This window comes from Tasmannia lanceolata, unplaced genomic scaffold, assembly GCF_043159265.1.
Source record: "Tasmannia lanceolata isolate RefF3 unplaced genomic scaffold, GAP_Taslan_0.1 ptg000012l, whole genome shotgun sequence".
NCBI lineage: Eukaryota > Viridiplantae > Streptophyta > Magnoliopsida > Canellales > Winteraceae > Tasmannia > Tasmannia lanceolata.
In genome coordinates this window covers 21,119,754-21,134,497 of record NW_027518689.1, presented here as the reverse complement: position 1 = coordinate 21,134,497, position 14,744 = coordinate 21,119,754, and the positions used below count along the sequence as shown (strand labels likewise).

Here is a 14,744-nt window from a genome sequence, read left to right as displayed (position 1 = left end):
GAGTGGGTAGAGGATTTGGGAAGAGAATTTTGGAAATAGTTTTAAGGGAAAATTGTTCTTCCTGATTTTGTATGCATTAAGAAAATTGAAATCCTGCAATTAGTTTTAGCTCACCATCAGTGACTCCAAGAGGAAGAACTCTGTGCAGTGGCTTGGGGAGGAGTAATTGGGTAGCAATTACTCATGTCTATTAACTTTGTTATTCCCTTGTCATTCACATATTGCACTTTTAGCTGTAGAGTATTTTATGTTAACATATAAAGAAAATCTCCATTCTTAGATGTAATTCTCCAATTTTGTCAATGCCATCCTTGAAAAAAGTAATGTAAAAGTCACATCCTGAAAATATCATAGACGAGTAACAATTTCCTTTATATAGTCACTAAAACCAGCATAATTTACAGAGTTATACAGAATTTGCTACCAGAAGTCAGTCAATTTCAGTCAGAGATACTGAAATTGGGAGTATGCATTTACAAGACGTGATTAGCATAGGATTGCAAATTAAGCATCATCGTGTGATTTCATCAACTTAAATTCTTATGACTAGACAAAACGTGTCATGAATTTACAAAGAGGTAAGTGTTTCGGTAAGTCTAAGGGAGAGAAAACACAAGTAAATTGCCAAGAGTCCTCCACCCAAAAAACTGTCAAGCTTCATATTTCTCCTTGGCAAGATCACAAGAGCCCAAAGTAAACCAGCCACCAAGAAGCCCAAGGTTACAAAGAGAGATGGGTCATTAGGTATCACAACACAAGATGGGTAGGCATGCCAGGATGAGAAAACAAGTGACAGACCTAAGCCCACCAATGTGTTAAAGATGGGCCCCGCGTAACAGCCAGAAGTAGCAACTTGGACCCCATCTGACCCACCATTGACTGCCATTGTAACATTAGCAATCAAGTCCCCAACTGAGTTGCCCCAAGCAAGGACAGTCAGCCCTAGAATTGAGGGGCTTATCCCAAATATACTCCCAAGTGAAACCAGCAATGCAATCAGTTCCTCAGCTATAATGTAAGTCCAAATGACACTCATTAGAAACCCACCTGCAAGCCAAGGGAGTACAAATCTTTTAGGTGGGCTAGATTTCTCAGTAGTAAAAAATGCAAGAAGCCCTAGAATTATCCCTATCAATCCTCCACATATGTAGATTACTCTTGCTTTCAAACCTATATCCCCTGTTTGAGAATTCCAAAGGAAAGCCAAAAGAACTGGTGCTAATGTAACTGAAGCAACTGCAAATAGCTTAGACCATCTCTCCTCACAAATAACAGGAATTGTCAATCTCCTTGGTAGATAAAGAGGCAGCTCTAAAAAGCACAAAACCCTAGCAAACCAGCTGGTAGCTGATGAGTTAGAATTAGAACAGATCATTTTAGCATTCTCAACATCACTGCTAAAACCTTCGTTCTCTGTCAATGTGGATTCTCTGTCTCCATAACTACGCAAGAGCGGCACGACCAATTCTCCATTTTCAGAAGATTCGGAGTCTAAGCGATCCACCTCTCTGTTGTTCTTCATACAGAAATGCGTTATTGAGACTATGAACACATATACAAGGTAAAGAGAAGAAAAAGCCAATGCTCCCCATATATTGATCCTTCTAACAATCAACACAGCAAGTAGAGAACACAAAGTTATGAGTAGGAAGCAAACATCTCGAATGAAGCTCGACTTGTGAATTGAAATCTGATGTGTGCTAACTGAAATACTTATAATTCCAACCACAACACTCGAGACAAAGAACGCACCACCAAGTATGCTATTGAGACCAACATCACCAGTCTTATTTCCGATGAAAGAGATGATGCTCGCAAAGACGTCTGGAGCGCCATTCCCTAAAGCAAGAATTGTCACTCCTGCTATAGTAGGAGAGAGCTTGAGGACCCTTGTAAGGCTTTCTAAAGAGGAGCAAAAATATTCGGACGCTGTGTTCCCCAATAGATAAAACAACACAAGAAGCCAAAGGGCTAGAAGGGCATACCCCAATGCAGGACATTTCCCACATATGCAATAGAAGAATTGGAGATAGTTTATGTAGCCTTGTGACACACATGGGTTCTTGGATTTAAGGTATGAGCACTTGGTTTTCTGATCTTTTAACCTCTCTAGACCTCTACAACCATCATTGGGGCTAGTGAAGGAACGAGAACGAGTGAGGAGAAGGGAGTTTGAAGAATATATACGGGTAGTGATGGAAATACATAATAGTAAGAGAAAAGACATGTTGAGAAAGATACGGAATTTCTTCGATTGGGAAATGGAGTTTATGGTAGCCATTGAAGAAATTCGATCAGACCCACTTATAGAAAAACAACAAGAAGCATAAATTTAAGGGAAATTGAATCAGATGTACTAGTTTAATGACAAGAAAAGTAGGTTAAATCTTAGGAAAGTCTTAGCCATTGAAGAAACTCGATCAGACCCACTTACACAAAATCAACAAGAAGCAAAAATATAAGGGAAATTGGATCAGATGAAGTAGTTAAATGACAAAAAAAGTGGGTTAAATCTTAGGGAAGAGACTTCGAATAATATAACAGTAAGAGAAAATACATGTTAAGAAAGATAGAAAATTTCTTGGATTAGGAAATGGATTTTAAGGCATCCAATGAAGAAACCCAATCAGACCCACTTACAGAAAAACACCAAGAATGATAAATTTAAGGGAAATTGAATCAGATGATATAGAAAAATGAGATAGAAACGTGGGTTAAATCTTAGGGATTAAACAGATAATTTTGAAATCAGGATTCAAGGGATAAAACTGAAACTCACCTTGTCATGAATTGATGGGAGAGCAAATTGTTTTCGTTACTGATTCTTGTGCGTTTATACATTCTACGAGAAAAGAAAAAGGGGAATGAAAGAAGGTGGGAAATTGAGATGCCTTTGAAAGAGAGAATATAAAGAGATATTTTAGTGAGAGGTATTGGGTGTCGGTTGAGTCTAACGTTGCACAAGGATTGGTTACGCGTCATAGCTATAAATGGGAATCTCGTTTCAAGTAAAAGCGAAAGGCCAAAGACACCCACCCACGTTTACAACTAGACTGGTAGCTACTTTAGAACTAGAATGGTAGTTGGGGAGTCAGTGGACCGACATTATCCGATAGGTTCAAAAGAATCCAAACTTAATTTGATAGGATTCGGGCTGAAGGGCTGGATATATCGGATGCAGTTCAGATCTGTCTAATGGGATTGTTTGGATTAGACATGGAAAAGAGTGACCTGGACCCGTGGGTCCAACCTGTCCGACTGTAATTTACAGGTATAAGTCACTAAATTAGTGACCTGTTGAAATTTGACCCGGCCCACCCCAACCCATCAAAAGTGGGCCAGGCTAGGTAAAACCGCAGGTGCCCGTAAAAACCCAAATTAATTTTCCTCATTCATTTGGGTTCCAGTCTTCCATCTCTCTCTCTCTCTCTCTAATTTTCACCTGTAGGGTTCCCCCTTCCCCCAATTTGTATGACAATCCTAGTCTTTTATTTTTTAGTAAGAGACAATCATAGTCATTTGGACTGAAATGGGAATAAATACAGCAAAATAAAAGAACGGGATGACACGGGGTCCACCCAGCCCATATAGGTGGGGTCTGGGTTTACAAAATAGCGACCCGTATGATTCCAGGACATTTGTGACCCGGCCCGTACCACCTAAACACGTAGGGGGTGGGGTGAAACCCTGCCTGGCCCGGCCGTTTGCCAGGTCTAGTTTGGATGTCGGTCTTTTTTCCTTGGAAAAAACCTTCCTTAAAAAATCTGCAACCCACAATTTAATGAACTCAATTAATTAGCCATGAAATGGAGGATCAAAGATTCGAAATCACGCCAAATCCAACCCAACCATAGCCATCCATCGAGGATCCAAGATTCGATCGGAGACTGTATGAAGGTATCTTTCAAATTGAAAATAAATTAGTATCTATGAAGGGTATTTTTTACATGGAATTTTTGAAAGGAAGTCGCAAATCTCTTCTCACTTTTATTTATTTCTTCTATCCCATCTCTTCTCATAAGGCTTACCCTAACTAACTAGACAATAGCCTACTCCAAGAGGATGGCTAGATGCTTGTAAGCAATTTAAATTGAATCCTCTATTAAAAAGCATTTTTCGTATTTAGAAGTTTAAATTACTCACAAATAACTGATTCAACTAAATAAATGTGTATACACATGCACAGATACTGAATAGAACTGGTAGGGGCTGGCTGTTTCCAGTCTTTCCTATCTTGAATAATCAAAGAGAAGAAGATGAAACAGAAGAAAGAATGATGGTTGCTTCGAGGGAACTCAACGTCCAGATTTTGCACATTTGCGTAGAATATACTTGAGAAATCCCTTCTCTTATTTTCTTCTACTCCTTAAATAATAATGTTTACACCAATTTTTTGACAAGTTCGGTTAGGAAGGACCGAATCAACAGATGATGACTCGTTTGGACCTAGTCAAAGAAGTAACTTGCCAAGCTGGCATTCAATGGGGACATGTAAATAGTTGAACCTAAAATCTAGGCAGTTACCAAAAGTTCCCTCTTGTTTATACACTCGTTTTTAGTTCGATTGGTCAAGAAGGACCGAGTCTTTAAACGATGACCCAATTGGACTAGGTCAAAGAAGTGACACGTCATATGTCACTTGAGGGAAGGCAGGTTGCAACCACCTGGAAGCAAGGACATGCAAGTAATAGAGCCTGAGTTAGGCAGTTATCAGAAGTTCCCTCCTTAAGAACGTGTAGTAATGGGAGCGGTTACTAGAAAGGAGATGCTTGTCTCTAAAGAAGAGGCCCCAGAACCAAAATCAAACATGTTTTAGCATTTATCTTTTATCATTTACTTTCATGTACTGTCTTTTACCTTTCTTAGCAGTAGAAACCGAATTAAGGGAGGAATGAATTCATCTTCTCACGTGAGTATTTCACTTTAATTCACTATCCCTCGACCTGAGTTTGCTTTTGTTGTTCTGTTGGTTAGTTAGATTGAATAGTTTGTCGACCCAAAAAGTCGTTTGCATTTGTGTTAAGGCAGGGGATCCCAAGGAAGAAGCAGTGTTCCTGTCTTCCCCTCAATTTCCCGAAACCCAATCCTAGGGGACGAAAATGTTTCGGTCGTTGACTCCTTGGATTGAGTTTCCGATCTTGCCTCCCAGGAGGCTGGCACGCCCACACATCACTCACACACCACACTCAACCACAGATCACGCACCATGTCAAAGTATTTTAGACTGAACAAATAACTACATGCATCCTTCTTCCAAAAAGATCCACTACAAGAAAAGTTGTTTTTACCGACGTTCGCAAAAAACGACCCTAATATTATATATGCACCAATGCTGATAAATAGAACGACGGTGAAAGGGTTATTTCCACCCCAGTAACCTACCCTGCCCAAAAAATAGCCTTATTTATTTACCGACGTTTTAGGAAAGTCACTAAAAGTGAATATTGACCGACGTTTTATAAATAAAACGTCGCTAATTAATTTGATAATGGCGTTTATATTAACCAACGTTCATGTGTGTCGCTGAATATGAGAACCAGCGGCATCTTTTTCTGAAACGTCGGTGAGTAGAAAAAAAAAGAAGTCGCGCTAGGTTTCCCTTTTCTCTCCCTCGCGAAAGCCCCCTCATATTCCAGATTTTTCATTTTCCCTCTATTAGGGTTAGTCGAAATTAGAGTTGTTTTCCCGCCTTCACGCTCAAAGCCCTCTCGATTAGGGTTATAGGGTTCTTTTCCACCCTTATTTCGTTGTTTGCTCACACTCAAAGCCTCTCAAAAATAGGGTTTTTCTCGTGGCTAGAAGTAATTGGAAAGGAAGCTTTCTCTGCAACCTTAATGGAGGATTAGACTTGAATCTGTGATTTTGATCGAGTTGAAGTTGAAGCAAAACACTTTCAAGGTAAACATCATCTTTTTGGTGTCAATATATTGTCATTACTTGGCTACATCTCTTGAGACATATTTGCTGTATTTTGGAGGGTTTGGAGAGAAAGGGAGCTCTAGTGTATATCAGTTGTTGAGAAACTGCTTGTGGAAGGATGGTTGAGCCTCTTTTTGATGACATTTTTGAATTGAGGAGCTTGAATCAAGACGACAAAAAGTTTGACAAAGTTACTCGAATTGAAGCAGTGAGTCAGAAGTTCGAGATGTACATGCAACTAGATGTGAACACAGAGGTGTATCCCCTCAGTGTAGGAGATAAATTCACGATGGTGTTAGCTCCTACACTAAGTCTGGGTGGAACTCCTGATAGTGGCTACTTTACTCAGGGAGGAAGAAAGTCGCTTGCTGACAAATTTGAGTATGTTATGCATGGAAAGCTGTATAAGATCTCGAAGGAAGGTTCTAGAATCAATGTGAAAGTAGAGATCTATGCATCATTTGGTGGGCTTCTCATGTTGCTAAAGGGTGACCCCAATAATGTGAGCCACTTTGAGTTAGATCAGAGGCTATTTCTCTTGATGAGGAAAGTCTAAGGCATATCGTTGTTCTGTATGCAGAAACTGTTGTGTATCACGTGAATACTTCATAATGTAGAAAATGTTAGATTATGATTTCTTTATGCTCTTGTTTTACATTTTAAGAACATAATGTGTTGGGAAGTACTACTATATATAGGATAAAAGAGCTTTGCAAAAACTCTCTTGAGACATATTTAATTACTTTTGGGTTAAAAATGTTTTGCAGGTCTAGGTGGCAAGAAGAGAAAAGACTTCAATTAGGAAAGAAGGATTTGTGGGTCTAGGTGCATGGTAAGAAGAGAAGATTAAATTTTGCTTGTAACTTTAGCTTGTTTACACATGTCAATGTATTGTCATTGCTTGTAACTTTAGTTTGTTATATAAAAACATTTTCTAAACATGGTTTGTTTGAATGCCATTGTAGAGTGGGGTTGCACTCAAAGATTCTATCCCATATTACAGGTTGTTTGAATGCCTATAGCTAAAGATTGTATCCCATATTACATGTTGTTTGTATAATAAGATTGTATCCCATTGTAGTGTGAGATTGAATCCCAATGTAGTGTGAGGTTGTTTGAATGTCATATTACAGGTTGTATCCCAATATGATGGGCTCATTTAGAATAATGGCATTTAAAAAAAAATCTATATTTACCGACGGTTGGTGATTCTAACATTCATAGTATGGCCATACATTTCACCGGTGGTCCTTAAATGTCGGTGTATTCACCGACGCTGAGAAAACATTGCTAAATTATATATTCACCGATGGTTTTTAGTGTGGGTGTAATTACCAACGCTCCGAAAACGTAGATGAATGAGATATTCACCGATGGTCATTAACGTCGCTGAATTTACCGATGGTCATGAAACGTTGGTAATTATACGTATCCAAAGGCCCACGTGGAATTTAATGACGGTCGTGACCGTCGGTGTAATATTATATACACCAACGGTTTACTTAAAACGTCGGCGATTGCCTTAACAACAACGTTTTATTTTTATTTTTAACGACGTTCATAAACGCCGGTATAAATGGTACCACTGACGTTTTGCAATAAACGTCGGTAAATACTTTAAGGCACGGTAGCATCAATGACGTTCACTAAAAGTGTCGGTGTAAGTTACACCGACATTCATTGGTATATGCACCGACGGTCATGACCGTCGGTGAATGTCCCTTTTCTTGTAGTGATCACAAAGATAATACTCTATCTTAACAACACCTAAAAGATAGCAACACCGCATGCCCGCATAGAAGATAGGACTCCAATGATGCAACACCCACATAATGTTAAACACTAAAGAGATAAAGTAGACTTCAACTAGAAATGAGATCCAAACTAATGGACTTAACCTCTTGACATATAACAATTCCTCACCTCTTAAATTTTGTCCTTGTCCTCAAGGGCGTATCCAGGAAATTGATTTCTAATAAAATTGAGATCTTTTCATGTTGCTTCTGCAAATGATAGTCTTGGCTAATAGATAATTAAGAACTTCTTACTTCCCCCGTTGCATTTGTCGATCCAGAATAGCTGAGGTCTTGGAAGTAACTTCTCATCTTCTTCTCTCGAAAATGGAATGAGATTGAACGCCGACTCTGGCTCCAATTTGCTTCTTGAGTGAGACATGGAAGATCATATGAATATGAGAATCTGTCAAAAATTCTAACTTGTAAGCCACGACTCTGATTCGTTGCAAAACGTTATAAACGAACCATGATATTTAAGAGGGAGTGGCACAGTCCAAATACCAAGATCAAACAAAACCAAGAAAGAACAAGTAACAAGAAGAACTCGTACGAAATCTCACGTATGCCGTGAAGATAAAATTTTATTCAATCTCAAAAACTCCCCCAACTCCAATCTTCCATCTCTTTTATTACATCTCTAAAAGATTTCCATAGTCTAAATAGTAGCTAAAAATGATACTGGCATATCTATCTAAAATATTAAAGTTTCCTCAGCTAAAAACTAGCTACAAATAAGAAAAGCAACTAGAGCCTATCAAATCTTGTAAATAGCTAAATTAGAAAATGATAACCTTTTAGGAAACAAAATACTCAAGGGAATAGGAATTCATATTTTTCAAATCTCGAAACTTGCTAAATCTCAAAGCTTCTAATTTTGCAAGCTTTCCAAGAATTTAAGTTTTTCATATCTCAAAATCATGTAAGCTTAGCAAGTTTCCATTATGCCAAAACACCTTCTTATTCACGAAAACTTTCCGCATTTTTCACTTGTGAAACTTCCACTTATGAGTCTTCCTAAAATAGCCATCCTCAAAATTTATTGCAAATATTTGGATTGCATCAATCACATCCTGTTAAGAAGAATTCGCCCTTGAATTTGATACATCGTCCTTCGACGAGTCACCCTTGCTTCCTCGTTTTGACCATACAAGCTTGTAGGGCTTTGAATGGTTTTTTATGTCAATCTGCAAGTTGGATGCGAGAGACTCTGATAGGATGCTCTCATAGCTCCCACTATTGATAACAAACGAGCAAATTTTCCTGGACACCGTACATGTAAAATGAAAAAATATTGTTTCTAAAATAGTCGACAAAATTGTCTTGAAGTGAAATCATTTCTTTTCGAATGACCGAAGCTTCCACAACAACTCCATGTAGTTCTACTATTTCATCATCGTCCTCGTACTCATCATAAATGGGTTGTAGTTTCACTATTTCATCATCATCATCCCTGTACTCATCATAGATAGGTTCACCTTGGTCTTCATCGTTCGCTTCGACAAGTAATGGCTTTCTCTCTCTTGAATTCTGTAGTAGTTGATAAATAAATTGAAAGCGGATAAAAGGAAAAAAGGCTTCTATCATTTTCTTCTTCATCTTCTCCCACGTGTTGATTTTGGACTTTCCACGATGAGATCGTGTCAATCCTAATTGTGTCCACCATGCCGAGGCTCATCCTGTCAGCTTCAAAGCCACAAGTTGGACTTGCTTGTGATTTGGAACCCCTGTGAACTCAAATATTCTTTCCACAGTGCATAGCCAATCCAAGAACTCTTCCGCAGACAATCCACCATGGAACTCGGGCATCTTTATTTTTAGTCCGGATTTCCAACTGCGGTTGTCCGTTTCACCCGGGTTCACTGGAGCCTCCATTAGCACCCTGTCATGAAAAGGGTTCAGGCGGGTTTCATCTTCCTCTTCGGTTTCTTCATCTTGGCTAGAAGTTTCCAAGTGAAGAATAAGTCTCAACTAGTCTTCGACGCATGACTAGTTCATCTCGTGTCTCAATCTCCGCCATCAGAACGGTATGAGCGCTTCTTCTTTTCAGTGGCATGATCAATCCGCTGCCAACCGCAAGAGTGAAGTAGCTCTAATACCAATCTGGCGCAGCCCAAATACCAAGATCAAAGCAAACCAAGAAAGAACAAGTAACAAGAAGAACTCGTATGAAATCTCACGTATGCCATGAAGATAAAATTTTATTCAATCTCAAAAACTCCTCCAACTCCAATCTTCCATCTCTTTTATTACATCTCTAAAAGATTTCAAAAGATTTCCAAAATCTAAAATGTAGCTAAGAATGATATTGGCATATCTATCTAAAATATTAAAGTTTCTTTAGCTAAAAACTAGCTACAAATAAGAAAAGCAACTAGAGCCTATCAAATCTAGTAAATAACTAAATTAGAAAATGATAACCGTTTAGGAAACAAAATACTCAAGGGAATAAGAATTCATTTTTTCCAAATCTTGAAACTTGCTAAATCTCAAAGCTTGTAATCTTGCAAGCTTTCCAAGAATGTAAGTTTCCCATTTCTCAAAATCATGTAAGCTTAGCAAGTTTCCATTCTGCCAAAACACCTTATTCACGAAAACTTTCCGCATTTTTCACTTGTGAAACTTCCACTTATGAATCTTCCTAACATAGCCATCTTTAAAATTTATTGCAAATCTTTGGGTTTCATCAAGGAGCTTCAAATTTTTTTCTCTTAGACATTGAGGCTTGCCGATATGGTTGTAGCTTCAAATATACTCAATCACCAACCAAAACCTCTGTCTATGTTTGGATTCATAGATATGCTTCATCATCGCTTGTGTCTCCTTGATTTTCTCCCTTAATTCTCTGACAATCTTATCTATATCTAGTAACTCTTGTTCAACTGCAACCACCTTAGCCATTTTAGGTTTGTAAGCTATGAGGTTAGGTTGGCCCATCTATATACCACTTCAAATTGCGTCTACCCAATGGTTGAATGACAGATAGTATTATAGCAGTATTTGGCCCATGTTAGCCACTTGGCCCGATTCTTGGGTTGAGAACTTGTAAAGCAACGAAGGTACATATCTACTGTTTGATTCACTACTTTAATTTGTTCATCAGTTGTGGATAATAAGCCGAGCTGAAATTAAAATGGGTACCATTCACTCAGAACAACTCTTACCAAAACATGCTTGTAAAGGCCATATACCTAACACACATGATGGATCTACGCATACCATACAATCGAAAGATCTGGTCAAAGAAGACGTTAGCAACTCCTACAGGTATATGGATGAGATATGGAAGTGAAAATGCGGGTATTTCGATAATCATTCTATAGCAACAAATATAGTAGATTTTTCTTTTGAAATAGGCATCCCATCAATTAAATCCATCGCAATGTATTCTCATGCCTGGCATTGGCAATGGTTGTAGAATAACGGTCTGGGCGAGATGTTCCACCTTGTGAAGTTGGAAAATATCGCAATTTTTTATATACTCCATGAATACTCCTTGATTTTTATTCCCATGCCTTTTTAGTAAAACGTAGATCGGATTCGATGGAAAGATTTTACTAAACCCTCATGTTTACCATCATGGAACTATCCAATTATATCTTTGTGGGTCCCTGCGGAAAATCTGGGCGGAGGTCCTCTCGATTGGCGTCGGGCTAATTCCTCCTGGAGTTCTCGCTACCACACTTGGGTGTGTGTTTTGTTGTTGCTCTCTTGTTTTTTTTTTTTTTTTTGTTAAGGTATGTTTGTGTTTTCGCTTCCTGTGAATTTGGGATAAAGATCCGAATTTCATGGGAAAAGAGAGGTTCACAGTGTCGCCACCTAGGTTAGGGCCTAGGACCCATGATCTGCATTTCTACTGAATTTGGGATAAGAATATGAATTTCACGAGAAAGGTGATAACCAAAGTTGCTGTCTAGTTTGGAGCCTAGGCCCTTTGCATTTCTACCGAATTTGGGATAAGAATCCAAATTTCACGAGAAAGACGATAATCAAAGTTGTTGTCTAGTTTGGGGCCTAGGCCCCTGAATAACTCTGTTTTTGGCAGTCTTGTAAAAAAATTGAGTAAGGGATATGGTTACATGAGGGGAAGGCGTTAGGCACCACTCATGCCAGGGAAAACCCAGTTTCTTGACTTAAATTGGCGAATGTGGGAAAAATTTAGCAAAATTGATTTTAAACGCTCATTACGGTTAAGCTTGTTTTTGAGTTGGGTCTTAAATAGAAAGAAAGAGAATAAAAGTAAAGAATGTGGGTCTTTTGCTTCCAAATATAGAGGAAAATAGGATTTGTATTATAAGACTTGGGACAAAAGGATTCCCAAATCCTATAATTATCCAAATTATTGAAAGTAAATGAAAGAATTTAAAGAAAAATTTTTAATTGTGGAAAAGAGAAGGGATTTAGGCTATAGGGTTTGGGGCCAAATGGGTCCTAAGCACCGTAACTACCCACAACAGAGTTTGTAATTGAAAGACAGAAGCTGTAAATGACGGAATAAATAACTGAAAATAAAGAAAAAGAGTTCAGTTCTTTCCGTTTGTCCAACACCGTAGGAGCGTAAAGCTTTCTTCATTGTCTCTCACGACCTATGGTGGGACCGGAGGCAGAGTGGTGTGATAAAGAGAGAGAAAAGAACTCTATTTGTGAAAATGGAGGATTTAGGCTATAGGGTTTGGGGTCAGTGGATCCCAATCCCCGTAGCTACCCGCTACTGAGTTTGTAATGGAAAGTACAGAAAGCTATAAAATTACCAAATCAAGGGTTGGTGCTGCTCCAAATCCTCAAAAATTCGGCAGAACTCCAACGTCCAGTGGTATATCCAAGGCAATTTCGGTAGAACTTCAACGCTCGGTGATATATCAGAGTAGATTCCGGTAGAAACTGGGTAGTGTTGGTTTCTAGAAATCTCTACAAGCTTCTCGAACATACTCTCTCTTTCTCCTACTTTCTCTCTCTAGGGTTTTCTAAAACCAAAGGGGAGGGGTGTGAATGTCAAAGAGGGAGGGGTGTAAAGGCTAAAAGGGTGTTGATATAAAAAAGGGGGTGCGAAAACCAGAGTAAGGGTGTAAAGGGGGTGAAGAAGAGTGATAATGGGATTGGATAAGTGATGAAAATGAAGGGAGGGAAGGTCTTCTTTTATAGACTTTGAAATGATGATCGAAGGCTACGATTATAGGAAAATCCATAATCGCAAGGAGGACAATCGCAGAGTGCGATTATGGGAAAATCCATAATCGCAGGCTGCGATTATGGGAGGATAATATCACGCTGCGATTATGGGAAAATCCATAATTGCAAGTTGAGATTATGGGAAGATAATCACAGGTTGTCATTATGGAATTCTTAATATGGAATTTGGACTCAAGAAAGCGCTTTAGGTGATTTATGGCGGCAACATTATCCCCAGTGACAATTATGTCGTCGACATAAATGAGAACAAAAACAGAACCAGATGATGTCCGTTGATAGAAAAGTGCATAGTCAACCTTAGACTGAGAGTAACCGACTTCATAGAGTGCATTAGAAAATTTGACAAACCATTGTCAACTAATTTACTCGAGGCCATATAAGGACTTATTAAGTCGACAAACTAAATTCTCCTGTTGTTTAGGAAGTGTCATATGCACTTCTTCGTCCAACTTACTATGTAAAAGTGCATTATGTACATCCAACTGATGGACGAGCCAATGTCGAACATAACCAAGGGCTAGTAGGCAACAGACTGTAACCAATTTGGCAACAGGAGCACAAGTTTCATGATAATCAAATCCCTTAGTTTGGGTGAACCCTTTGGCCACGAGCCGACCCTTATAACGCTCAATAGAACCATCAGACTTGTACTTGATTTTATAAATCCACTTACAACCCACCACATGTTTGTTTGGAGGTAATTGCATGAGAGTCCAAGTATCATTTTGTTCAAGGGCAGCAAGTTCTTCTTTCCATTCTAGGATTTTAACTGCTTTAGAAAAGGATGTAGGCTCTACCGAGGAGTCAAGGGATTCAATGAAGGCTATGTGGGAGGGTGAGAGATTTTGATAAGACATGGATTTATGCAAGGAGTAGGGAGTACCTGAGTGAGGAGGAGTGCATGGTATTGTAGTACCGAGGAGTCAAGGGATTCAATGAAGGCTATGTGGGAGGGTGAGAGATTTTGATAAGACATGAATTTATGCAAGGAGTAGGGAGTACCTGAGTGAGGAGGAGTGCATCGTATTGTAGGTGGTGATAGAGCAATAATAATCTTTCAAGTGTCTTGGCAGATGATGAGAGCGAGTTGGTAAGGTGGTGAAGGGGTCATCAAGGATAGTATTAGAAGGAGATGGAGAGGGTGTTGATGGACTAGTATGAATAGTTGTGGAGGAAGTTGACAATGGAGGGTCAACATCACCAGGATAATCAGTGATAGGAATCGGTGAAACAGGAATGTTGGAAGGATGCATGGCAATATCTTTGAATGGAAAAACAGATTCATGAAAAATAACATTACGAGAAGTGTAAATAGTTTTGGTGGCAATGTCATAAATTTTGCAACCCTATTGACCATATGGGTAACTAATATGAATGCCTGGTTTAGCACGAGTGTCGTGTGGGCTAATATTGTGAGCAAAACAAAGGCACCCAAAAATACGAAGATGAGAGTAAGAGGGCTTTCGATTAAGCAGCATTTCATAGGGTGATTTTCCCGAGAGAACTGGTGCGGGCAACTTATTTATGAGATAGGTGGCACTTAGGACACATTCTCCCCAAAAAGATAGAGGAAGATTGGCTTGGAAATGTAGGGCATGTGCGACTTGTGAGAGGTGCCTATGTTTTCGTTCATCAACTCCATTCTGTTGGAGAGTTGCAACACAACTACGTTGATGCCACACCATTAGTTTGAAAGAAGGAAGTCATATCCCTAGAGAGAAACTCCGTTCCATTGTCAGTTCGAATTTGTTGAACTTGACAATGGTACTAGTTTTAACCAATGCAAAAAAAATTTGCAAGTAGGTCTTATCATCGGATTTATGTTTTATAAATTGTGAAGGC

The 14,744-nt window shown here is 38.9% G+C and overlaps 1 protein-coding gene and 1 pseudogene across 1 annotated transcript; one reads left to right on the top strand and one right to left on the bottom strand.

The window, feature by feature from the left end:
• Positions 1 to 346: 346 nt before the first annotated feature.
• On the bottom strand, positions 347 to 2,971 carry LOC143887700 (cation/calcium exchanger 1-like). Its single transcript, XM_077391845.1, has one exon. The coding sequence runs from the start codon at positions 2,279 to 2,281 to the stop codon at positions 569 to 571; it is 1,713 nt and encodes a 570-aa protein (XP_077247960.1). The 5' UTR covers positions 2,282 to 2,971; the 3' UTR covers positions 347 to 568.
• A 2,999-nt stretch (positions 2,972 to 5,970) lies between these two features.
• On the top strand, positions 5,971 to 6,490 carry LOC143887701 (DNA-directed RNA polymerases II and V subunit 8A pseudogene; annotated as a pseudogene).
• Positions 6,491 to 14,744: the final 8,254 nt, after the last annotated feature.